This window comes from Dromaius novaehollandiae, chromosome 13 (assembly GCF_036370855.1).
Source record: "Dromaius novaehollandiae isolate bDroNov1 chromosome 13, bDroNov1.hap1, whole genome shotgun sequence".
NCBI classification, from domain to species: domain Eukaryota; kingdom Metazoa; phylum Chordata; class Aves; order Casuariiformes; family Dromaiidae; genus Dromaius; species Dromaius novaehollandiae.
In genome coordinates, this window is record NC_088110.1 from 9,924,121 (window position 1) to 9,950,528 (window position 26,408).

Genomic DNA, 26,408 nt, shown 5'->3' on the forward strand with positions numbered 1-26,408 from the left:
CTATCCCACAGATTATATAAATATCATGTCTTAAACTCCTACTACTCCATCAATTTGGTGCTATGTTCCATTTCTAGGTTTCACATTGTCTACTTTCATAGTACTCCTTTTTATGCTGATGATTGGCTCTTCAGCCTTCAGTAACTGGTGGCTGAGTTTCTGGGTGGAGCAAGACTCAGAGGTATGTGCACCAGTGCAATAGTTTTCTGGTTAATTCCTGATTCTTAGAGGAATAGTTATAAACATAGTTGAGCAATATGAGCAATACAGTTCAAATTTATTTCATTTATATTTGTAACATACTTAGTATTACAGAATTAGGGCATTTGCACTGTTGCTTTTTTCAGCTACTACTGCAGATTAATCTTTTATTAATCTTAATTTCTCTCCATCTCAGTAATTGCACATCCCTCTTTTATGGTCTTCGTCAGCCCCATGTCTACCTCTCAGAGCCACCCTCTTCTCCTGGGATCTTTCTGAAGTTGTTCTTAAAGTGTCCTGGGCTGTTAATACTGTTTACTCAGTGCTCACTGTTTACATTTAATCACTGTTTATAATTAATCTGTTTACATTTAATCACTATATAATTATCATTATATATTATCATTACATTATTATTATATATGAACTTTGCTTATGTTACTATGACTACTTTGCTCTCTCTAGTAAATGTATTATATCCCTACTGTTTTCAGTATTTCCCCCTCCCTTCCAATGTGCCATTCCTGGTCTGCTGTGGTCTCCACAGACTCAATCTGTATCATCCTTTCAGAACTGTATTTATACAGTACCCCCTTGGACACGCATACGTTTCCTGCAGTTATAGCTTCCTCTGGAATCCTCCGTTTGCATTCCCCAAAATGTGGCATTTCATTTCTCGTCTCTCCTACCCTCTGATTCATATAACTAAAATGTCACTGACATTTTTTTCTTTAATTTCTGCAGTACAGAGTAAAGTTGACTGACTAGTATATAGGGATATGCTTTTCAGGAATTCAAAGCTGTGTAAATTATTTATGTCTCTGCACTTTCCCACACTAGCCTGCAGACATGACTCATGCACTGATCTGTATCGGTGTACTGATTTTAACAGGACACAATCAAATTTCAGATGGCTATCATGAATTAAGAGCAACTTAGTACTAAATTGTATCCCCCTCACCACCACCACATAAGAGAGTATTAAAGAAACTCTTGGGCAAATGAGTTGACTCCATTTCTGAGAGGTATCATATAGCCAGCTGTTGGACCTGGGTAGTCCACTGACCTCCCCTTCCCCTTTTCTAAATACAATTGAAAAATGTTTAAAGAAGAAGGTATTTAGCTACTGAGAGGAGCAGCAGAAAGCAAGTAAGGCAAGCAGAAAGCATAAGCTCACCTAGTGCTACAAACACCATAGCACCTTCTCCCTGTTGCTGATAAAAGCTTACAAAATAAATGGGACATTATCAGCTCACTTTATCCCCAAATGTAGGTTTCCTACACAACTTTCATCAGCTCTACATTAATATACATAAAAAGTTAGGAATAAAATTTCAATATCCTGCATTTGTAACCCCTGACAGTATTAGTACTAGTCTACTGTTATTAGAACCATAAAACAAAATTCTCAACCACATCTGTTTTCCTCCTAAAAGGAGGAAACAGAAATGCAAATCAACCATAAGCAGAAAAAAGTAAAAGGTATTTTTAATAACATACTTGTTTTATTTAATAACAGACTAAAAATATTGTTATAGATGGATGCCTTTGTCAAGCTCTTTGGATAGGTTCAGTGTTTCTCCTTGCATTAATCTTTTTCCTATCTTGACTATTATTATATCCAGAAAGGGGGAATTAAAATGCTCCTAAAAATATTCCATTCACTTCTTTGCAGCAATTTGACCCTTTTTTCCCACAAATCATAGTAAGAACTGTGAGTCTGTTTTGAACTGAACAAGTGCAGATTTTAGAAAACATCCGCAGCTTTCCCTATGCAAAATTCTAAATTCGCAGTATTTATGTAATTTGATGGATACAATGTGAGTGCATGGAACTTGAAAATTATTATTCCTGGAAGAAGACATATCTAGCAACCTGAAACACATTACAGCCATCTGAAACTTGTTACAGTGACATGGAGCTCAGATATGTCTTAAAAGGCTCAAAAAGATTATCCCCTAATACTGTTAACTTTATACTGCCTGTGAAACATCTCTCTTTGTTTAGTGGAGGAAATAGCACAAATAACCAGGCTATCCAGAACCCTAAAGAAGAGTCTTTAAGCATTTAATATGGATGAAAAAGGAAAATCAATAGCCAAATGAAATAGAAAGTCAATTAAAAGAAGATAACTTAAATATAGGTCAAAATACAGTTCTTAAATGGTAGAACTGAACACTGTAAGGCTTTACAGAGTACTGAGCTAATACATTTGCAAATTTATTGCAAAAATTTCACGAAGTTTAAAACCAACAAAATCTTAAAAACACTACACGATAAAAAATGACATCTATCCAATAAGAGAGCTGTATCGAGAAGTTTACTGTGCATGAAAACCATATATCATTTTTCCTCACATACAAAAGAATTTTGAGGAGAAAGCAAAGAGGAGATACCTTCTGTTTTAGCTGCCTTGTCTTCCTCCACCCCTATGAGCTAGAGAGCTGTTTATCATCATATCAGCAAAAATCTAAGGTTTAAACCATGCTTTTGTTTCTTTTTGTTTTAAAGGAAAGCTACAAATTTTTGGATAATGAAGTAAAAAGCATTTCTGTGCTGGCAAGCACCTCACATAACCATAGAATGCACTTTTATCGCTTAATCTATGGAATTAGCATGGTGACCATGATCATACTAAGCATCGTTAAAGGGTTTGTTTTTACAAAGACAACATTAAAGGCTTCTTCTACATTACATGATAGTTTATTTTGTAAGGTAAAGTAACTACTTTCCTATTTTATTTTTTTTAAATAAAGAATACTTATTTAATATTAATTTATTTTATCTAGACTTCTCTCACAATCAACGGAGAGAAAGAAAAACTTCTAAAAGGAGATTCATCCTGTTCTGAGATATTTCATTCCTGTTCTGAGACATTTCAGATGAACAATTCTCTAGCAGTTTGTCCTTCTCTCCAGTGACTGTAAAGAGAGTTTAGGTAACTGGCTCAGATATAGAAGTCTGCATTATAGCTATCTTAGGCACATTAGATGAATCCAAGCCTTTGTATGAGGTTTTCTGATATTATAAAAATACTACCTATAAAAATGTCTTAATCAATGAATATTCATAAAATGTCTAAACCCTCTGCAGTGAAAAGCTCTTTGTAAATAGAAACTAGTATTCTGTGCAACCTGGATCTATACAGGGATTACGGCACTTCTAATTTGTTAAAACATAAAGGCACTATTTTTCCAGTACAAGTCGCAGAACAGCTGAGCGGAGGTAATATGATTGTGCTCTGAAATCTTTAAGTCCTTGATATGCTGACTCTCATGCATTTATTTTATTTTTACTTACAAAAGAAAAAGGCTTTAATTCGTGTTTACTTTACTTTGCTTTCAAAGGCTGCTGTATAAACACTGATGTTATAAAAGCTATAATAAAGATGTTTGCTACTTCCATAATTTTAATCTTAGCCAAGATTAAAGCTTACTACATAAACTCTAAATACAGTAAAAGACAGACTACCATCTGATTCTGCTCTTTCCCTTTATCCACAGATCTTGCAGAGCCCAATGAGTTTCTTTGATACAACTCCCACTGGCAGGCTAATGAACCTTTTTTCTAATAATATGGATGAATTGGATGTGAGCCTTCCATTTCACGCTGAGAATTTTTTGCAGCAGTTTTTTACGGTCTTCTTTATTCTAGTCATAATAGCCCTTGTTTTTCCTTTTCTTCTAATTGCAATTGCTATCATAGCTATTATTTTTGTTCTTCTTTTTAAGTAAGTTGATGTACTATTCTTTCAAAGTATTTCAAGTGATTTGAATTATTTTTGTTTGACCTGTAGAAATTTATAGTGCGTGCTTTTGTATTTTATTATTAAGCTTCTATTCTGCAGATTCTTTTGTAACTGCTTATCAGAAGCTGAGAACTATAGAACCAGGTATCTTAAATAGCAAGCGCATCAGGCAGAAAATGGCAAGCTGTCAATTATTTTCTGCTTTTTATATAAAGGACTACATTCAGTCTTTGGTTAAACTATCTTCTGCTAATAGAGACAAGTCTCTTTTTATCTCTCCAGAGTGAGATTACAGAGGTAGATGTCATCCACTACTGTGTCTTCTCCCAGAGCCCTATAGCTATCAACAAAGACCCAGAAATAGGCCAGGTTAGCAGGAGTGACATAGTGAATCAGCTGGAAATTCAGTGCTGTAGCACATGATAGGCAGCATCCAGCAACGCAGGAATTATGATAATTCAAAGACCCCTTCTCACATTCAGCCACTACCCCAGAGTATCCAATTCTTGTGAAAGCCAGATGTTTAATTAAGTGTGTTGCTATTCCTCAAGCTTCTCTTCCCTTCCAACAACACACAATTACAGTATTTTTCATTGTTCTTGTATGCACACAGAAATATACAGGACATTACATTCTCTCAATTTTTAAACTGTGCTGTCATATTTCATTATTCATAACACATCAGTAGTGAAATGAGACAAAATATTTTCTGGGCGAGTATCTCGTGTTCTTTCATTACTAATGCATTATGAGGACTGAAATATGGCAGGAGATTCTGAGTATTGGAAGTGCATTAGCAGCATTTTTCTACACTACAACCTTCATGGAAGACCAGAGGAGAAACAAGGTATGAAATGGCAAGTGCGGCCAGAGTTTTCAACAGACTACTGACTTGAGATAAATTGAAGGGAATTGATTCAAATAATGGTAGCTACTATTCAAACACCTTTAGCTTTTACAGGTGTTCTAAGCTAATATAAATATCTATAGATAGACACGTATCTAAAATATCTATTTATTGAAAGCGCATGCCAGTAGGCTGTCCTCTACACAGGAAATATAGCAACTTTTTTCTTATTGGCTTCTAAGGGTGCAAAATACTTTAAAAGTAAGAGATGAGGCTATAATCCCAATTTTCTCTAAATTGAAAGTAGAACTCAGTTGATAAGAAAAAGCAAAGCAGAGGCTGTAGGACTATATAGAGTTATGCGTTCTTGGGAGATGCAGACAGTCATAGAGCACAAATCCAAGAGCTGTCATTGTACAGGCACTGAAAAGTTTCAGTCCAAATCACTTGCATGCAGCAGTGTCATTATTAAATTATTAGCTGTGATCTACCCCACAGGTTTTACTGGCATATAAAACATGTACATTGTGTTTCTATTGTGTTACAGAATTTTTCAGAGAACTATCCAAGAACTAAAAAGAATGGAAAATATCAGCAGATCACCCCTGCTGTCTCATATAACTTCTTCTGTGCAAGGTCTCAGTGTAATTCATGCTTATGACAAAAAAGACAACTACATCAACCAGTAAGATAAATAGAATACAGTTAAATAGTCTTTGTTTTACTTTGGCTCTGATTTAAATAGGTAACACTGCCTTCAGGTTCAGCTGACTGTGGATACTATCGGCTGGTATCCCCTGTGACTTTGATGAAACCATGATAGGGTGATAAAAGAACAGTCTTATCAAAGGTATCATGCTACACAAGCAGGAAAGATCCTGCAGATTTTTATATTTAGAAAATGAACAGCCACAGGGATGCTACCGGTTTCCACTACAGAATCTCAAAAAAACCTCACAAAAACCATTAAACATCCAATCTCACTGTGACAATTTTCAAGAACAGCATATGCTTTTACTTTTGAGTTTTAAGCAATCTCTAAGACCCTTTTAAAGAGATACGGTTCAATGACTCTCACCAACGGGTTCATAAAGCAATAGAGACTTACACAGAAAAAGAATAAAACCTGCAGGCTTGATTTTCACTGTCACAAACTGGACAATAGCTCCATTGTCTAGAGGTGACACAGAATCTGGAAGTCTCTTGGCCATTCTTATTTTATGGTCCACAAAATGGCAAAAAGGAATATCACTTGTAAGTTACTCTTCTTTTAGACATGTATGGGGTGATCAGCGATCTAGCCCACCACAACTTCTTGCTTTCCTCAGTTCCGCTAGGGCTTCTTAAGGGACATACTTTTCAACAGGGCTACCAGTTACTATAGATCCATATCTAACAGCTGCAGCCCTCGACCTTCCCACTTTCGTCTCCTCTGGCAACTCACACATTCAAAGCTGCTCCCCACCACTGCCATTTCTCTCTCCCTCCTCCAAAGCCAGGGAGAGGCTATGATGCTCCTCGCTACACAGCCGACAGGAATGCAGAATGATCCGGGCACTCCCTAGCCCTGAGGCAGGAGCAGTCCTTCTCAAACTGTGTCCACAGTATACGTCTTCTCACATGGCCCAGTGTTAGGGTGTGATGTGACACAGGTAGCAAGAATGGAGGTTCAGCCCTTCCCCTTGATCTTACTTGTCTTACAGGTGCAGTCCCTACACCTGAGCACAAAGGGGTTTTACCGCTGTATGTCTCCTCAGGGAAACCAGCTGTCTCAAAGAGGGGAGGGAAGCAGGGCCAGAACCCACTGGCCCAGCATAGATTAGAGAGTGGATCACAGGGTATTTGTTTAAACTGGTTTAGTTTTGTAAAGAGACAGAAGATCAAGTACACCCAGGAAGAATGATTCTCTTTTAAGCTAATATGGGAAGGTTTGGGAGCTGGAAACACAGAGCATCTGTCATGAAATATATTCCTGAAGTGACAAGCACTGATCCAAGCATCTTCATCGTATGGTAGCATAGACAGAGAAAATGCCTGACCTGCAAGATTCTCTTCACAGTTATAGTACTTGCCTTAGAAAATGCCGCAACGTAAACTGATTCTTCATAAATCTGTGACAATCTCGGACATGCCTACTTCAGGCAGCTGAGCTTGCGTAATACTACGAGTAAAAGCATTCATGAAGCTTACGGTAAAAATACAATCAGTACTTCATCTCTTGGCATGAAATTCATTTATGTTAAAACCTATCTATATAAAACTGAATGTTCGTTTTTGCCTTCATTACAGGTTTAAAAATTTAAATAATGAAAATGCAGAACATTTTCTGTTATTCAATTGTGCATTACGCTGGTTTGCGGTCAGAACAGATATCCTCATGAGTTTTGTGACTTTGATCGTGGCACTATTTGTTGTTCTGAGCCCTCCTTCCATAAGTGCTGCATCAAAAGGCTTGACATTATCCTACATCATCCAGGTGAAGTAAATTATTTGTAGGTTAATCTTGTTAAATTATGATATTACATGCAATTTTCTTATTTTAGCCACTGGTTATAAAATACAGTGCAAGAATTACATTCTCTTGGACCATATTCTATCCTATTTATAATCAGACAGTATTTGCAAGCATGTCAAGCTACAGCAATGAAAAAGGAGGCAAGATAAAAGTCCATACTTCAGAAAGAGCTTTGGTATAACAAGCTGTACATGTAGCTAATGTATATTTCATTGTTACTGAATATGTATTTCATTTCACACAAATTCCCTATTATAGCTTGCTAAACTCAATTGTAATATCTTTTTAAAATGAGATTGAAACTACTTCATTACGGGCAAAGCCAAGACTGTACTTGCTCCAAATTTAGCAAAGTATGCCCCAGTTATGATTACGGTCTTTGTGTATTATTAAACACCAAAATAAGTAATTGTTCTTTGCATAGGTGTTTAGAATATGGAAATATAACTTAGTTTTGTTTAGAACACATAGGAGAAAATGAATCAGTTTTTTTTTTCATGGGCACAAAAAGGAATTAAAATTGCTTTCTTCATAAAGAAATAAAAGCAAATGTGTTTTTTGTCTTGAAGATGCATCCCTGCTTTACAGTCTTAGGCTACTCTGTTTTTTTTTCTTTTCTTTTTTTTTTAAAATGATTTTTCCACTTGCAATGCAGCTACTGAAGTATTTCCAATCATAATAAAACCCTGAGATGCAAAAATCTTTTTTTCTTCACCTTAGCCTTTTTTCACCTCAGTCCATTATTTTTATTTATATTTAAAATTCAAACGTCTACTTAAAATTAATGCAAGAGGAGTAAATACACCATAGAAACATTACTGCTGGACTATTAGTGTTGTTAAAAATACATATTTAGTTAAAATTTCACAGTAAATATACTATCTAATGCATTTCATTGACTCTGGAATATCTCCTAACAGTAAGAACCGAGGCTAGGAAAAACACAGGATTTCTCATCAAACTGTGAAAGATATTTTTCTAGCTACTGCAGCTTGGCAGTCTCCACAGGCAGTTGTAATAGCTTGGAATTTGCCTCAGGGTCTATTACTGAACTCTGCTGTTGATAAGCTTTTGTACTGCTTCACTCTCTTAAGCATCCTTTTACTTTGATTGTTCAATTTTTTCTCCTCAACAGAGCTATTATAGACAAAAATGAACAAAAGGTGATTTTCCAGCAGTTATACCAGAATTTTTTTCTGTTTAAATTATAGCTGAGTGGACTTCTCCAAGTATGTGTAAGGACAGGAACTGAGACAGATGCTAAATTTACCTCAGTTGAACAGATAATGCAGTATGTCCTGGTAAGAGCTACCTACAAATGTGGTAGAAAGACCACAACTTATATAAATATTATGAACTCTGTTAAAAAAATAACAGCATTATTAAAGTGGATATATTAAGCATTATACCTTTTTCCCCCCTCCTCATTTCTGAGATGTGTGTTCCTGAGGCTCCAAAACATTCAGAGTCACTGAAATCTCCCAAAGATTGGCCGAGTCATGGAGAAATTATATTTAAAGATTATCAAATGAAATACAGAGAAAACAGTCCTTTGGTTCTCACAGGCCTAAATATTAAGTTTAATGGTCAAGAAACTATTGGTATTGTCGGAAGAACAGGCTCTGGTAAGATGCAGATTTTTATTTTTCTTTTTATTAGATTAGTGTTTTCTTGAGTCACCTAATGTCATATTTCTCAAAGATTATTGTTTCTAAATAGATTTATCTAAAAATTGTGCTTTTATACTATGAAGACCTACCTCTAGCACTAAGTCACACACTTCAATAATGCATATATTGAAAACATCTACACTACATACTGCAGGGCTGTACAATGACATTCTAAGACAATGCTAAAGAAGTTAGCCTCAATAAAATGAACAGCAACACCAGTGTAGGGTACTCCATACATGTTAATAAATGATGCTGAGAAACATGGATTATTAATGCATGTGAAACAGTATGGGAACACGGCAGTAATATTTCTAATATCTCACACAATCAAACATAACTTTGGTATCACTATGCAACATTTCATTATGCCATGTAAACATATCCTGTAAAGAGGGAAGGCACTCTTGAAGCTTCTGCTTTAACTATGCACAAACTGCTAAGAATGCCGTGAATTCAGCAAATAATAAAAACTATTATCCCAACTCATGGATATTCGTTTATCCATTCACAGTTCAATAAACATCATAGGCTAAATCAGATTTTATCATCTTCAGTTAATAAAAAAAGTTTATCAACTTGTGAATTCTCACAGACATTTCTAAATTCTTTATTGCATATGTCAAACTGCCTGTTCCAACAAATTGCTCACACAGCCTGCTGTACATTAAGTTAATCTTGTAAATTGTCCTGTATCAGGAGAACTAACTGTGTAGGTTCAATTTTTACATTGTTCATCTAATATACTAATGCTCCTTTCTTAAAAACCTTTTAAGTGGCTTTCAGCAAAATTTCAAAGAATGCTCTTCTTAAAAAGCAATTTTAATATTGCTGGTACACTTTTTAACATGTTCAGAGAGCCCAGAAGGAATAAGTGAGGAAAATGAACAAATTTTGCGCACCTTAAAATCACATACTCCACTCTCGCACGCTCCAGATGATGGATGTGGCATAATGATAGCATGGCACAGATGCACAACTTTTAACATTTTCCAGTCACGCTCCTTATACTGTATTTTATCTGTCAGATGGGGAAAGATATTCCATCAGAGGTCAGTCAGTGAAGAACCTTCCAGATCTGGGCAGTATCCACCTGAGATAAGTGTTTTAAAAAGATCATTCCTTGTTTTATCTCCCCCAGGCAAATCTTCCCTAGGAGTGGCACTGTTTCGACTGGTAGAACCCACCGCTGGCACTATCCTAATAGATGATGTGGACATCTGTACAATTAGTTTGCAGGATCTAAGAACAAAACTTTCAGTTATTCCTCAAGATCCCATTCTGTTCATAGGTACAGTAAGGTAGTTGTTGTTATAAGTTCACAATTTTTCCATAGTAAAATAAAAATTAAGATAGTATTTTAGTGTATTTTAAAACTCACACTGCTATTGTAGGGGCTTAAAGCCCTAAGATTTCAGCACTGTTTTGTTACTCCTAATAATTTCCTTAACACTGAGATCCAAATTCCATTATGTGTTTCCAAGATGAAGACTGTACACTGCAAACAATCAAACCAAACACTAAGTAGAAAAAAGAAAGTACTAATATTCAATAGAAATGGGAAATGGAGGCAAATCTTGGTCAAGATTATACCTCAAATTTATACAGTCTGAAAGAAATTAAGCTGGAAACTAAACCCAAATTTCATGTTCATTTACCCAGACATCCTCACTGAACTAGATTTTTGAGAAAAGAACCATATAAAGTACAAACTATTTCAAATTATTTGAAATAACCCATTTTTTACAGCAAAAATTACTTTTTAACTAGGGGTAAGTGAAACCATTTTTTAAAATTCTCCCTTTTCAGTAGGACATGTGTTGCTAGGTTGTACCACGTACTGGGCTGAAGAGCTGTTATTTCAAGCTGAGCTCTTCCTAAACCTTTTCTAGCTCCTTCTTTCCCCATCACAATAGATGATCCCACTCTCCTTCCACCCTATCAGTGTATCCAAAACATTACTCACAAACATAATCTCTGTCCTTTCATTTCAGCCATAACACCTCCACCTTTAAGTTACCACAGGGGTTTCAGACTGCGCACGGCTTCTCTTTCACTGACCTTCAGAACACAGAGTACCAGCACCCTACGCACACATCAAACACCTACAGCTTTTGCCCAGTCTCCATGCACGTTTCTTTTAACTCCTCTCCACCCAGTCTCAGGGCCCACTTCATCTTCTTTCACAAGACCATCAGTGCCGTCTTTCATGTTATGTAGTCTTGGAATACTTCACTCAACTTGGTCACAAAGTTACCCTTCTATGCCATCCTTTTCACAAAAATAATTCAACAGAAAGGTAAATACAACAAAAGCTTTAAAGTAACCAGAGTTAGAATTGAGGTAAGGAGCAATTACATAAGATGTGCAGCATCAATGATCGCTTGAAGGAAGCTAATACACTTTATAAAAATATAGCTATCGCTTTAGACTAGTAGTGAGTACCCAAATGCTATTATCTAGACACCGGGAAAACAGGGCTTTTCTTTCTCTTGGGCTCCATAAGTACCCAAGGGCAGAAAAATTTGAAGTAGGAAAAAAACCAATGAAAATACTGTATAATAAAAATTAAATAAAATGCATACAGATAAGTTATTTGACCAAATATTTATAAATAATTGTTTGATAGTTGTTTGGCTCTACTAACTGTTGTGCCTTTTTTAAAGACTGTTTCTTCCTCTTTCAGATATAATTTAGATCCTTTCAGTAACTGTACAGATGATCAGATCTGGCAAGCACTTGAAAGAACATTTATGAAAGATACTGTATGTATTTTGGGTTTTTGATCATAGTTTATTTTCTGATAAAAGTACTAAAATGAATTGAAATTCATTATTATTACTGCATATAATTATTCATAAAGCCTATAACAATAATGAATGTGTACTTCCACTAGTGCGAGTGTACCATAACTAAAGTGTGCTTACTTCACTGCTTCCTCCCTTCAATTTTATACAGCACAATATGGCCAGAAATTCACGACGCACAACTAATTATAAAATCAAATGTGCAATGGAGCACAACCAGTATAAAGAATGTAAGAAGTCTTGTCATATTTTTAATGCACTCTAGATATTAAAACTCCCAGGAAACTTGCAGGCAGTTGTTGTTGAAAACGGAGGCAACTTCTCTGTGGGGGAACGGCAGCTGCTTTGCATGGCAAGAGCACTGCTTCGAAATTCAAGAGTAAGTAACAGAAGAGATTGTTATGTTAGAAGTATATAAAGACGATGACTCATGTACTACACTCAGTATGTTTTGCCTAAAACTTCCTAAAAAAGAAAAGGGAAAAAGGAACCTAAAAGATAATCTATTATTTGCCTGTTATTTACATGACTGGGTTACATGCAAGATCAATTTGACTGAAACTTACATTTTGTTCTTCTGAGGTTTTTGTTTATTTTGTTTTAAATCCAAATGTTCAATGCTCATGTTAAATACTTTTGGTGTTTAAAGGATGAAAAGATTTCTTGTTTGGGCCCAATCCTGCAAATTATTATATGCATGCTAAGTGCCTGGGACTGCTAATATTACAATCTTAAGCGCACGCAATGTGAATTAATTACGTATTTTCTTGTTCTAGATGAACTACAAATAACAAGCAATTGAACACAGTTACCTAGTTTTCAATACACATTTCTCTCTAGTCTTGTATGAAAACATCCTAAGGCTTCACATTTGGCATTAAATTGCTACCATGACGAATGCTTGAAAGGTTCTTTCTTTCAACAGATCATACTTCTTGATGAAGCCACAGCTTCTATCGACTCCAAAACCGACGCGCTAATTCAGTGCACGATCAGAGAGGCATTTAAGGACTGCACAGTCTTAACCATCGCACATCGCATAGACACAGTTATGGAATGCGACAACATCCTGGTGATGAGCAACGGAAAGGTATGGAATTAAACCAACTGCAGAGGCAACAAGCCTATTAAGTCACCAAATCCCATACACTGCCACTGCCCACTCCTTATGGCACGTTTACTAGGACTACGCACAGTCAAATATAAAATCTCTGAAGAAGGACCGCTGCTTTGGCAGGTGAACTTTTCTCTTGCAACATATCTGATGTGGAAACTTCTCCTGTGCACTTTCGCCATTTCTTCGCATAATTTAAACCTGCCTCAAATTGCTTTTACGTCCTGCATATTTCTCCTTATTAAACATTTGAGAAACTTCAGCATGGTCCTCTCTCATCTTCAGAGAACAGTGGCATTGCATGGGAAGTATACTTTCATACTCATTACCGATCTTCTCCTTTACATGAAATTTTTATGAATAATTTATCAGGGGAAGCCACCTACAATGACTCCATAGCACAGCGGTCAGCACAACTACTTTGGGAGGAGGAGATGGAGCTCAAAAATGGCTAATTTGTCTAAGTCTTCAGATGAATTCTATGTTGCTGCCACTATTGCGCAAACTAGCCTCTAAAGGCATCTATGTATTTCTATACAATGCAATGTTTTTTCTGAGATGTCCTCTCAGGATTATGCCCACTAATGATGGTGATGGGAGCAGTGTATCAGTCACTAATCAACCAGAATTCTGAAGTCCTCTGACCATACAATTTGGTTGTGCTAGTTTTCAAAATGCCTTCTCAAAACAGAAGCATGGACCTTGACTTTTATTTTCAGCTATATCTGTTAACCAGCAGAATTCTAGCTAGTTATGAATCATCACAAGAATGATAATTCAGATTCAGAGCATCAAGAATTTTTCTCTCAATCTAGAGTCAGAAACCTACAGGAAATTCCTGCTTAGATTTCTGCATTGTATTTTATGTCCTGTACCCTCACCCAAATTAGCATTACAGGGAGCAGAACAGAGAAATACTGATACTTATACTTAATCATTTTCCTCTTTCAGGTAGCTGAGTTTGGCAAGCCAAAAGATCTTGTAAAAAACCCCAATTCTGCTTTTGCATCACTCTTGGCAGCAGCAAACAAACCAGCCTCATAGAAGCCTTTGGCATTCGGCTGTAAGATCACGGGAAATGCATGAGCGATACTCAATATAAATGAGGCTTCAGATCTCCTCATTAAGTCCCAGAAAGAAGACCCATTAACATTGCGATATAACTGATGCACATGTAACAATAAGCTTATCAGTCACATCAGCTAAAAAGACCAAGATATTAATGCTAGCTGACTGGCTTATGTCATCGAAGTTGTGACATTTGGAACTGCACATAAGCACGTGGCTTACAGAAGCCCACAGAAAAGTGACATTCTTTGACACTAGGACGTTCTATCATCCCAAAGAGTTGAGTATTGTACCTGCCTCTGAAAACAAACACAAGATCAAAAGACTAGAGCATTTGGGACAATTTCAAAGGGTTTCAAATAAAACTGTAAGTGAAAAAGTTGGAAGCTTTTGGTATTTCTTTAGCATGTGAAGGTTTAAACTTCCAAGTTCTTTTCAAAATGCAATAGACTTATTGATTCAAAAAACTGAACACAGTTTAATTGAACACAGTTAATGCTTTGTAAAGATAATCAAACTATTTGTCACACGTGATTTATTAATCATTACTAACTAGACAAAAACAAGACATTTATCCACTCCAGAGTATACTTTTCAATTTATTCTCACTTGCTGTTTATGGATGAAGTATGTTTAAAAAAAAAGTAGCTTCCCACATAGCTTCACCAAATTCATCTTTCTGCATTGTACGTGTTTCTCTGATATTTCTTTCAGGGCCTCATGTATCAGCACTCATTCTCCTTCAAGAACATTTCAATTCTCCTGATACAAAATCAGAGACTATCTAATAATTTTACATGCATATGCACAGACATTCAGATCTGCATATTTATTATTATATTTTCCTCTCTCTAGAAATAAGAAAAACATCTTTCAACTCTTCTCACTTATATTTTTTTCATATTAAGACATTTCTCAGAGCTGCAGTATTATTTTTTCAGTTACATACTTCGAAGATATGTTAAAGCTTGAGGAAGAAAAAACAGCATAAACTAACACTGAGCTTTCAAAAAATATTCTCAAAATTAATGGGCTGTTATGTGAAAACCAACTTTTGGGTAGTTTTTACAGCCAAAATTGAATTCTGACTTGTATTAATTGCTGAAGTGGAATGCAACTACAATATGGTTATTTGATACAATTAAAATAAAATTGCCATACTTTAAGACAACTGTGCTGATGACAGTGACAGTGTATCTCCCTTGTTATTGCATACTGCTAAATATTCTTCATTTTCTTTCTGTATATGATAGTAGTCCAATAATGGATGAAAACATCTCTTTGCAGTATGTAAGATCATTTGGGATCTCTAATGACAAAAAGTAGCAAGTTAAATATTTTGTTAGTTCACAACACAATGCATATTGCAAATAATTGTAGTGCAAGTAAAGAAAAGTACGGTTTCTGATTTCTAAAAGATATTCAAATTTGTTTGAATAAAGTTAGGGCTGATATGATCTGGTCCTTCCCCTAACCACAGGTGTACTGTAGCACTCTCCTCCACCCATGCCAGCTCTAGCAGTCATTTGATCTCCCAGGGAACTGTGCCAGTTTGCTGAACTGGTAGAAAACTAATCATTTTTTGTAGGGTTATTTTTTTTGCTAGTTCAGATCCGTAAGCTCCCTCACATCCCAGCTGCACAAATGCCACAGCCAGGAGACAGGATGGGACCAAGCTAACCAACTTGGACCAGTTTATGTTGCTGCAGGAGCACAACCCCAGAGAAGATTTTATTGTTCCGCACACCTTTACTGCTGCCGGTAGAGCGAGCTATTTCCAAAGCCTACACAACTGACACTCTCCATCAATCACTTCCATGTAAAAACCTCATGCTAATATTCTATCCCTGAATTTGAAAAGGACCTGAACACTGGCATCACCTTTGCACCTTATTTTTCTGGCTACAGATAACTGCAGGCATACTTTACAGTACTTGATTGTCCAACTACCCAATCTGCAGAAGCTATAAGGTGGCCAAGCACTCAGATGTTAAAAATTAACCCCAAAATAATGCAGCTTGCAAAACTGTCTTCAATCATGTGCTGCTATAAAAGCTTAGGCATAATTAAAAGAAAACCACAGATGTTTTCTAAAGAGCAGTGTTTCATCATTCATCTGTTCAGAGTGAAGAAAATACAATACACCATTAAAAAGTTTTTTTTTTTTTAATGAGCCATGTATTGACATATAAAAAGTTTTACACTAGTCATAGAAAAAACTATCTGGCATTGTGATAACATGGGCAGCCTTTTTGTTTCTGCTCACTGAGGCAGAAACTGTCAGCAAATACATTAGAGCATCTAATTCACTGACAAAGTCCATGCAGCATTTCTGTACGCTCTGCATTTTAAACATATCATGTCAGACAAGCCTTTTACACACCTTTATCTGTCCTGTGATTTTTAAAAATTACTTTTTGACAAAAAGCAAGCATACTAACAAATGCAAAGTGGAAACCTTTAAATTAATGTACAAAAGCCTTTGTTATGGTCAATCAGCTGAGCAACAGAAGTAATTTCTAAAATCTCTCAAAGTTAATGATTACCCTAGAATTTACAGTTTTCTACCAAAGCAGTTTTTAAGATGTTTTTCACCACAGTTGAGGAGCAAGGAAGGACTGATCAGACCTATAATAAACATGATTCAACTGTTTCCAGTATACCAAAACACTAACATGAAAATCAAGTCATACTGTAAAAGACAGCATATGTTAGCAATGAAAAGGAAAGCATGGTCTGGCAGATAAATTTGAGAGCCAGAATTATAGATTCTCTTCTTAATGACACTCCAATTTTGAGCAAGTCACTTATCTCTGTATTTTATAGAGGGAAAAGTTATTGATTAGACCAGAATGTGCCTTCTCCATTAAAAACTGTGATTAGTGCAAAGCAGAATTCACTTTACACACAGTGAAATAGGCCTAAACATCATTACTAATTCATGAGTTCCAACTCAGCCACAGACTTACATGTCTCAGCTTTCCAGCAAATCTTAAAATATAAGCAGCTGGACGAAAAGAAGAAAACCACTGTAGATTTTTATTAGAGGAGGAGCTAGGAACCACAAAAGGGATTATTCCTCAGAACTAAATTTAAATCATGTAGAAGTATCAGATTTCAACATGTCATAGAAGACTACTACACTTATGAACAGAGAAATTTAAGAGAATTATTTCATAATAAGTAATACACAGAAAAATATTAATCCAAACAGTGAAAGCACAAACTCAGATCTCTGTGTTGGCCTGCCATTTCCTCCAATTAACTCAGTTTTGGGGTTGAAAAGAATCTGCAAGGTATTCTGGTCAGCAGGAGCGTAACATATGTTGCTGCAGTAACGTCATTTGCATGACTACCTATGAGGTGTTGTCCAAAAAAAGCCAATAGCTGGGTTCAAACTATCAATAGTTCTCATGACAAATGACCTCAAAAACATAATTAATGCTTGTTACACTTTTTCACTTGAAAAGCTATGCTAATATCTTAATAAAATGTAAGTGTTCCCTAGAGTAACTTTGCCAATAATCAGCGAGTCATTTTTCCATATATCAATCCAAACAGCCAATAAGCAAAACAGTTTTTCATCATCACTTCTCCTTTACTTGTTCCCTAAACTCATCTCTCAGTTGCTACCAGGCCTTACACAGTTTCAACCTGCAGCACAAGCTGGCCTGCTTCCTGTTCCTTGCAAATGCAGCTTTAGTCTCCATCTTCTGACCCACTTCCAGTAAAGATAATTTTATTTAATGGCCGCCATATGAGAGTTCATTACTATCAGCAACTGTTTTGTGTAGAAGCAACTTCACCTTTCCTACAAAAGATGTGCAGTGCATAGGAAGCAATAACAACCTTAAGCAGAGCCCTGTTCATCGTACTGTACGCTCACTGCTACGAGGAAACACCCATCGTTCTCTTCCTCTGCCCCTTCCAGGGTTCTGATACCCAGCACATTTTGAATTAGGCTAACAAGCAGGATCATTACAGTTTATTTGATTAAAGTCCAGAGATGACCAAGAACTTTTCCCCCTTATAACTGCATTTTGCATTTTTTATTTTGCAGACCTCAAGCACATTTTGAGCAAGCTCTGTTCTATAACCACCATATACACCATCTGTAGTAGAAAAGTGAGTAGGAAAAGCAGTCTGCTTCACCCACACCATCCCATGCATACTTTTTCTCTTGTTTTCTCTGTATAAAAATATTAATTGAGTAAGAAATCTGATCATCCCAAATATCTGAAGCTTCAAACCAAATTCCAAATTAACGTTGCATATAACTTCACAGTTTAATCACACTGAAAGATGTTACTGTGCCATTGTTCATAAACTGATATATAGTATTTTCCTTAAACGGCATGAATTATATAGGATCAAAATAATATATCACAAGCTGCCTAAATACAGCAATTGTTTAATCAAATCAGAATTCACTACTGATTGTCTCAAATCCACTTAACGCTTCCAAGTGCCAATATTTGCCCTGTTTCCTTTATGGTAGGGATACATGAATTGCCAGCCAAGTCCCCATCAGAAGATAATAATCAGGGTCTGAACAGCTACAAGTGAGCTCACAGAAGGCCCAGGTTTAGTAAAGGCTCTCTGGGATTTCTGATTTATTTACAGGACATTTGTTCAACCAAACTGACACACACAGACCAGCAAAGCCTTCAACTCTATCTATTCCCTTCGTGCAGCTGTGCAGGCTGTAAATGCCACATAAAAAGAGCCATTATTACTTCTCTTCTTCTGTCCTTTGCTTATCCTCCCGCAGGGCTGCTCACGTTCTGGGCCTGAGCGGACGTAGCTGGAACAGCCTGCTTCAGATCGGGGGCCCTCTCCACTCAAAATCGGAAACCTTCTCCTGACATTTAGTACTGCAGTCTGAGAGAGCCCGGCCTCTCCCTGCGGGCACGCTGGGGGCAGTGCACAGCACCGCCATCCCCAGCAAGCGGCAAGCGACGGATACATTCATTAAGGCTGCACCACTGCTAGTTGATACAGATACTGTACAGGCAAATCACAGTTGCCGGAAGCTGAACAGGAGGTGGTATGCGTGGGTTAGGGACTGTACAAAGAATCAGGCTTTTTTTTATTTAAGCTGTATGTTTTTTCCAAATTTGTCTCTGGACCATTACAAGGCTGTGGAGGCAGTCTTTTTAGATATATATAGTTCTGTGAGATTTCAAAAGTCAGCAATATTGTTTTAACACCCTTCGCTTTAACACTGTAGTTTTATTTTTGGTGTAATTATCATACTAATCATCTGAAAGATAGGGTTCATGTAATTTATGCATTAATTTTATCAATCCATTAACAGCTATGACAGGGAAAGTCCAACCTCAAAACCAAGGTCATTCCTCAAATACAAATCAGGCCCCCCAAAAGGTGAACATAAATGCTAAAAACCTCTTGTACATACGCCGAGTGGTGTGACCAGACCACATGCAGATACTATGTAAAAATCTTGCTGATTGATGGCATTTGCCATTTACAGATTTGAGCCCTACTTACAGGAACAGATGGATTTCTCTGTCAAGTTATGCAACAATGCTCAAGTCAGGCCTCTGCCTTAGTTTCTGCACGTCTAGAACTTGACAAACAGCACAGACCAGACTTAGCAAACTGCAAGCCCCAAATATTCAGGATACTGAAAGCTCCTGAAAGAAACAACTTTGTATTAGTCTCCTTGTCTGCTTGCTTGCTATCTAAAAAGAACACGAAGACAAATATGCTGTCAAGAAAAGGAACACCTTGTTTTACCTTTCACAACTTTGAAAGCTGATGCAAAAAAGATGCAGAGTTGCAGCTAACACTCTTCTCAGCAGGAATAGAGTATACTACTGGCCAAGAGGTCTTTGAACGAAAAACACTGCGGTGACAAGAAGGGAGGGTACTCCAAGGGCCTGCGTCAGCACTAGTTATTCCACAAGAACTGGAGAACAATCACCGACCAAAGAGCGTTAGGAGACCAGTTGTCTGCAGACTTGTTGCTTCTCTTCCAGTTTGGTGCTCCCAGTAAATTCAGTATGTATTTTCATACCTCCAGTAGTACCCTTGTCATGGCTTCGGTCTGCTGCTAACTCTACAACATGTCAGATGAATTCCCACTCCACTGCTTAACGGATTATAACGCCTAGGGGAAAAATCCCGAGTCCTCTGCTTTCCTATGGATCATCGCTCTCCACACTTCAGCCTCCTTATACAATTCCTGCAGGCTGAGACTCCCCAAAGCTACATTTGAGGCAGCTTCTCATGACAAAACAGCTAACACAGCTACTACACTTTCTAGTCTCTCCTAGAGTTGCAGCAAGGAGATGCTGTTCTTCAGTTTCCTTCTGCTTATAACCAAAATTGACAGCCACACCTGCTCCACATTCCTGGGCTTTTACAGAGATCACCAGACCCCTCTTCAGCTAGAGCCCACAGCAATACAAAGCTAGCTAGCCACTGGCCTTTAAGAAGATCTTCTCCCGTCATTTTACAGGGCAGGCTTGTTGCCTTACTCATGTTTTCTCCAAGAGTCCATGTATGCAAAACTTCACTGCTGCTTAGCACCTTCTTACGTTTGCAGTCAGTATCGTATGTTCTACAATGATGCACAGGGCTGGAATAGCGAGAATTTTTTTGTTTTGTTTCATAAACACTCAATTCTTCCACCAGTTAAATACAGTCTTTCATTAGCTAGTGTCACTTGACTAGACTAATTGGCATCAAAATTACACATCTTGCCGTTCAGTTCTCTTTGAATAAATGTGAACATCTTCAGTACCAGTTGAGTGCGGATGAGGACTTATAGTTCCACCACTCACAAATCCTCAAAAGGAATTTGAATCACAGGTTACTGCTTTACACTACGCAGAACGATAATTGGGTAAACCTTCAAAATCAGAAAGCCAGTGTCACGGAGCCCTTACCAAGTCACAGTTGGCTGAAGAAGGAAATTCATATGGATACACTATTTCTTTGCAGTCAATCTATTAGACTACATTTCATTAGCAAATTAATTTCAAACAGGAATGTAAAGCACCCCCGAAAGCCTTTATTGACTCTAGTTTTTCCAGGTATGGCCAGAGTTTCAAAGCCACTGACATCCATGTTTGCATAAATACAACTGGAATCAATTAAAAGAGAAAAAAAGTCTTCAGTTCCCTTTTTAACATTTGAAGACGTTAAACTTTCACGACTAACTCGGGTCCCAGCAGCTCCCATTGTGATGCTCAATGCCAGGTTTCTAAACAGAGTTCATTATTTTTCTGAGCTCTTTTGAGAAATCTGTTCTTAGTCCTCCACTTGCTAAAATGCTAGATGCTTCCAAGGTAAAAACAGATTGAAATGGTCTTGCAGGCACTTCACTCTTGTAAGTTGTTTCACTAAAATCTGTGGGGCTGTCTACAACCTCAAGCACGTAAGGCTGTATCATATGAGATAAAAGCAGCAAATACAGGAAGAGGGTATGCCTGACATTTTCTTACTCCTCCCCCATTACATCTGCCTGAATCCCGAGTTTGTGGGAGATGCGCAGTGACTATACCCCCATGCAGAACTGAAGCCTAAGAATTTGAAAAATGTTTCTTCAACAAACGTAGCATCTAGATAAACCAACAAGCAATTAAACTTAAATGTCACCTCAACTGAATGGTATTCCAGGATTGAAGTGAATACTGTTTTCAAACTATAAACATAGCTGCTGCTTATCTTTCACCAAGGTCAAAGACAGCATACAAACCTTAAATATTATTTAATATTTAATCACCTCTCTTCAGCCTAATCTTTTTACACAGAATAGATAAAAATCCTAAAACATGTCAAAGCATCTGCAACTTCATTTTTTATATCCATGAAATCAAAGTGCTTATCGGGTGGCACTGAGTTTGTCCCAATATGTTTTGAGATTCTTAGAGCTAAAGATTCTGTATCACTTCTCTGGGTGTTCGTAATCCAAAACATTTGAGATATCTCAGCAGAACGTGTTATGCAAATTACTGTAGCACTTAACTGAGCCATAGTAATCCTACAGTCCTTGCTACAGAATTATTCTACATGTGATCAGAAAGTACCTCTCCCCCTGCCCTAATCCCGACCCCCCAGCTACTTACCAGGAGACTGCTCTATTTCCAGAGAAAGTTTTCTATTTTTTCAGCCACTAGGTGCTGCTGTGGTTAGAGGAAATGGAACAGTCAGAACTATCAAAAAGAAAAATCAGTGACCATTTCATGACATAAATGTGTATTTTCAGTATTTTATTTTCTGCTCCACTATTTCCTTAGCAAGACAGCTTCCTTTTACCTTTCACCCCAGGTTTAGCATGAAGATAACTGTTTCCACTGGTCTCTCTCTTAGTCTGAGATGTGACAGATGCTTCATGAGAGGCTACAAATGATGACATGTAACTTGATTTTGCTCTAATACTTTATTTTACATCTTTACAAATATGCTGAAAAGTTTTACTTTTAAATTCAATTTCCACACTTTAAAGGAATTAGCAATTTTATGTGCACTGAGGTTTTGTTTTTTACTAAAAAATTACTCGATCCACACTTTCAGAGATAATATATTATTAAAAGTAGTAAGTAGTCTAAAGTAGTTTCTTATCTCTTGTCAATTCCAATCTTCATATAAATTCAACTGAAGTCCTATAGTATGATTCCAGCTTTTTCATTCTTTCACCAAAAAATCTTCCCTGTTAGAATCCAGTGTATATTAAAGAAAAAGAAATCATTTCCTTGCTTAACCAGAAAGTTTGAAGAATCTACAGAATAAATAATTGGCAGAGAGAGTTGGTAATGCAACATTTTGCTCGGGGGCAGGGGAGGAAGAGAACAAATCAAAAAGCATCAGATGTCACTTACCGTCTTCGTGACATGAATAAATAAGAATTAATTCTTTTTTGAAGAAGTATCTTCACACACTTGTCCCAGACAAATTATACAGTAAAATGCTATATGAGCAATTTTTCCACATGCAATTATCAGCATACACATCTGAAAATCAAGCTCCAGATTCGGCACTGAGAACAAAATCTTTTCTCCCAATAATCACATCAGAGAAAGCACTTACCCTTCCATAAACAAAAAACCCCTACTTTTCATAAAAGAGAACAGATACAATTAACTTGTAATCATCATGAAACCACGAGACACTACTTTCTTTTTGTTTACCCTCACCCACAATATCTCTGTGTCTCACTGGGAGACTCTTCTCCTGTTTGAATATAAAGCTCTAAGTTCCACCATTATGGGTTTAAATTACTGGCCATAACCTAAATCTGAGCCCCAAAGTGGGAGGCACAGAATATCAGGTATCTGGACTAAGATGCGAGTGAGAATTTCACAGGCTCTGCATTGACAGTTTCTGTTCTCTGGAACTCAGATCACACCTTACTGTGTACACACAAAACATGCCACAAAATGAGAATAGCCTTTTTAATATTTGGTTAGTAGAGCTCTGAATCCAGATCTGAACCTCACAACCGCAAATCACCTCTAGCCTGCGCCAGCTCCCCAAAACCTGCTTTAATTTGCAAGAAATGGAACAACCTACATCTTGGCTGAGGTGGCACTGTGGAGGGCTGGGCATTATAAAAGGGACTGCTCTTGCTCAGACAGCCACAGCCTAAAACAGAGAGAGAGAAAGGGTAGGAAGCAAGACAAAACACAGAGAGACAAAGCAGTTGGCTCAAAATCACCTTGCAATTTAGCAACCACACTATTTTTACCCAAAGATTTTTTCAGTACTTCTGCAGTGGCTATTGCTTCACCTTGCATTTTCATTAGAGTTAAAATCCAAATACTTTGTATATCTTTTAAATACAATCCTACTGCAGTGCTTCAGACAGCTGTAAATATAACAACTCTGCTCACTGTTACTTGATCTGAAGCCACGTTACACTTTGTTGGCTCCAGAAGAGCTTGCGCGTGTCACCAGTTTATTTTAGGACTGCATTTTGGGATCAGGAGAGGAAAATGTCAAAGTGACTGTAACCAGACTAGCATCCAAAGAAAGCAGAAGTAACACTAACAGGAAGAGTATCCAACAGGACACACTGCAACTCTCTTTGCACGGAAACCCGCATCCTTGCCACTTTAGAAACGAACGGAGCACAGCGCAGAACACAACCAAACGCGATTTATTCTCTGGAAACGCACAACAATGGAGACGGACATTTCATTTTATAAAGCTGGGCATGCAAATAGTAATGCTATGTAAGGGAAGTATATTCTACCAAAACTGTATAGTTATAGTAATTGTACATCTATATAGGAAGCTGTAAGATGTCAACCAAATGCTTTGAGGTTAGCATCCAAGCTACCTGGCTAGAGCCTCAAAAACAACAGCAAAAACAAGAAACCTTCCCTTCTCTCTCCAAATCTTAACTAAGCCATCACAAATCTATATTGCGTCAACTAGATGTTTTCCTCCACAGAGTAGCTGTGCTCGCACAAACCCCTAATGCTCATACATTTATGTTTTAGTGAAAGTGAGCTTCCACTGATCTGTTTCACTGTATCAGTAGAAATTGCAACTTTGCTGAGATGATGAACCCTTTAGAGGTTCTACGGGCTCTAATACACCAGTAACCCAGCAGCACAAACACAACTTTAGATTAAAAAAAAGAAGTCATAATCAAATCCTGTAAAGGTGGAAGCATGGCTGATATTAACTGTCTGGAGTATTTGCTTCTGGAAGCCCATCCTAGAGTGTTTTCTGAATAGAGCTTCAACTACCTTAAGCCCACCTGTGTAAGTGATCTGTGTTTCTTCATCCACACTCTCTCAAGAAGATACATAGCTACAAACCCTTATCAGGCAAAAAGAACTCAAAAAAATTTTGAAATCGCCAGGCAGTCATTTCAGGCCTTTAGCTGGTTTCTAGCCCACCATAATCTCCGAGCAAACTAGGAAAGTCCAAAAGACACTCACACCAGCTTCCTCTGGCCTGCAAAGAACTATTCTTTCAGCTAATAATCACCCATATACAGAGATCTGGGACACATTCCTGGAACATGTCCTGGAAGCAGCAGTAGCATAACACACCCATACTGTCTCTGCATAACCTTCCAGAGGGAAAGCGATTCAACAGCCAGCTCAGTCACTGCTAAGGTAGCTCTGTCCACCAGAGGTGCATGAGAATGTCTTATTGAAGGCAAAAGCTAGACCACTGCTATTGCTTCTCCTCAATTAATTTGTTTATCCGTATTTGTCCTTAAATTACCCCACGAGCATCCCTCTTTCCCCACTGGCTTCTGGGGCAAGACAAGGAGCTGTGGCACAAACCCTTCCACATGCATTTAATCCAGGACTTCATCTCAAACTGAAGCAAATAGTTATCAGACACTTTGTTACCACACCTGTGTCTCATTTTAAGTTTCTAAAACAAACTGACAAGTGGTAACACCTGAACAGCTATCTGATATGCAAGGGAGGTATAACATGTCTTGCTAACATTTGATTGAAGTTGCTGAGGAAATAGAAACCACATGGCTGTGGATGCAGACAGATCTATTATTTTATTCCTCCCTCTTCGTGATATTGAAGGGGTAAGCTCCACCCCATTTGGGGAGGAAAACTCTTGGAAAGAACTTTGGAGCTTTTTTATACAAAAGCTCCAGAAGGATGACCTCCTCATGTAGTTTCCATGCTGCCTCCCACCCAGCACCTGCACCTGCCTTATTCGAAGCAGTTTGATGACACAACACACAAGCCTCCCCTTTCATGGGTTCTACGCTGAATCTTCGACAGAACAATTTAACTGGTCCCAGGCTCCCCTTATGCAAAGCAATCAAAATCACATCTATAAAACGGAGAGATTTTGTCATGACCAACCTCATCCATTCTAGCAATTTCACTGGTGCCCACAACTGAAACGGTCTGTATTTCCCCTTCACCATGTACTGTGACCTGAGGTTTGGGAGCTTTCTCTTTTTTCAGGGGGCAGGGTAAGGGGGGGGGGGGTAGAGACGTACTGCATTTGGAGTGCAAGATCACGATGAAGAAAATGGAACAGCAATGAGCTTACGGGGTAATTTTGGGGGGACCCTTCAAAAGCTCATGTAACAAACAAGGAAAACAGCCTAGAATTCTCACTGGAAGCCATCTGCAACTGCCAACTATAACTTAAGATGCTCACATTGCTTACCCCTATTTTCTAACAATTGCCTTTAAGTATACGATGAATACACAATAAAGGCATGGAAGAGAGCATGTAGCAGAGGTGCAGAGGACATCTGTCGTTTTTTACAGTGACACCATTAATAGACATAAGGCAAGTAATTTCATCCACCTCTAGATGGCTGAGATTTTCAGATTTAAAATCATATACTAATACAAAGCCTTCCCATTCAATACTCTAACAAATTAATATTTGAACACATAAGATTCAGAAATCCTACAATTTTGTAAATCCTTTACACTCTGCTCTTTGATCAAACGATCAAAATTG

At 37.5% G+C, this 26,408-nt stretch overlaps 1 protein-coding gene across 1 annotated transcript in view; it reads left to right on the forward strand.

Moving 5' to 3' along the window:
- Nucleotides 1–14,116, forward strand: part of LOC112984372 (ATP-binding cassette sub-family C member 12) — a 47,481-nt gene extending 33,365 nt beyond the window's left edge. Inside the window, exons 20-31 of the mRNA XM_026102196.2 lie at nt 78–193; nt 2,713–2,916; nt 3,705–3,931; nt 5,344–5,481; nt 7,086–7,272; nt 8,523–8,612; nt 8,747–8,936; nt 10,123–10,282; nt 11,668–11,746; nt 12,054–12,167; nt 12,714–12,878; nt 13,854–14,116. Of these exons, the coding sequence (XP_025957981.1) occupies nt 78–193; nt 2,713–2,916; nt 3,705–3,931; nt 5,344–5,481; nt 7,086–7,272; nt 8,523–8,612; nt 8,747–8,936; nt 10,123–10,282; nt 11,668–11,746; nt 12,054–12,167; nt 12,714–12,878; nt 13,854–13,946 (1,763 nt within the window). The 3' untranslated portion in view covers nt 13,947–14,116. The remainder of the gene's footprint in view (nt 1–77; nt 194–2,712; nt 2,917–3,704; nt 3,932–5,343; nt 5,482–7,085; nt 7,273–8,522; nt 8,613–8,746; nt 8,937–10,122; nt 10,283–11,667; nt 11,747–12,053; nt 12,168–12,713; nt 12,879–13,853) is intronic.
- The last annotated feature ends 12,292 nt before the right edge of the window (nt 14,117–26,408 follow it).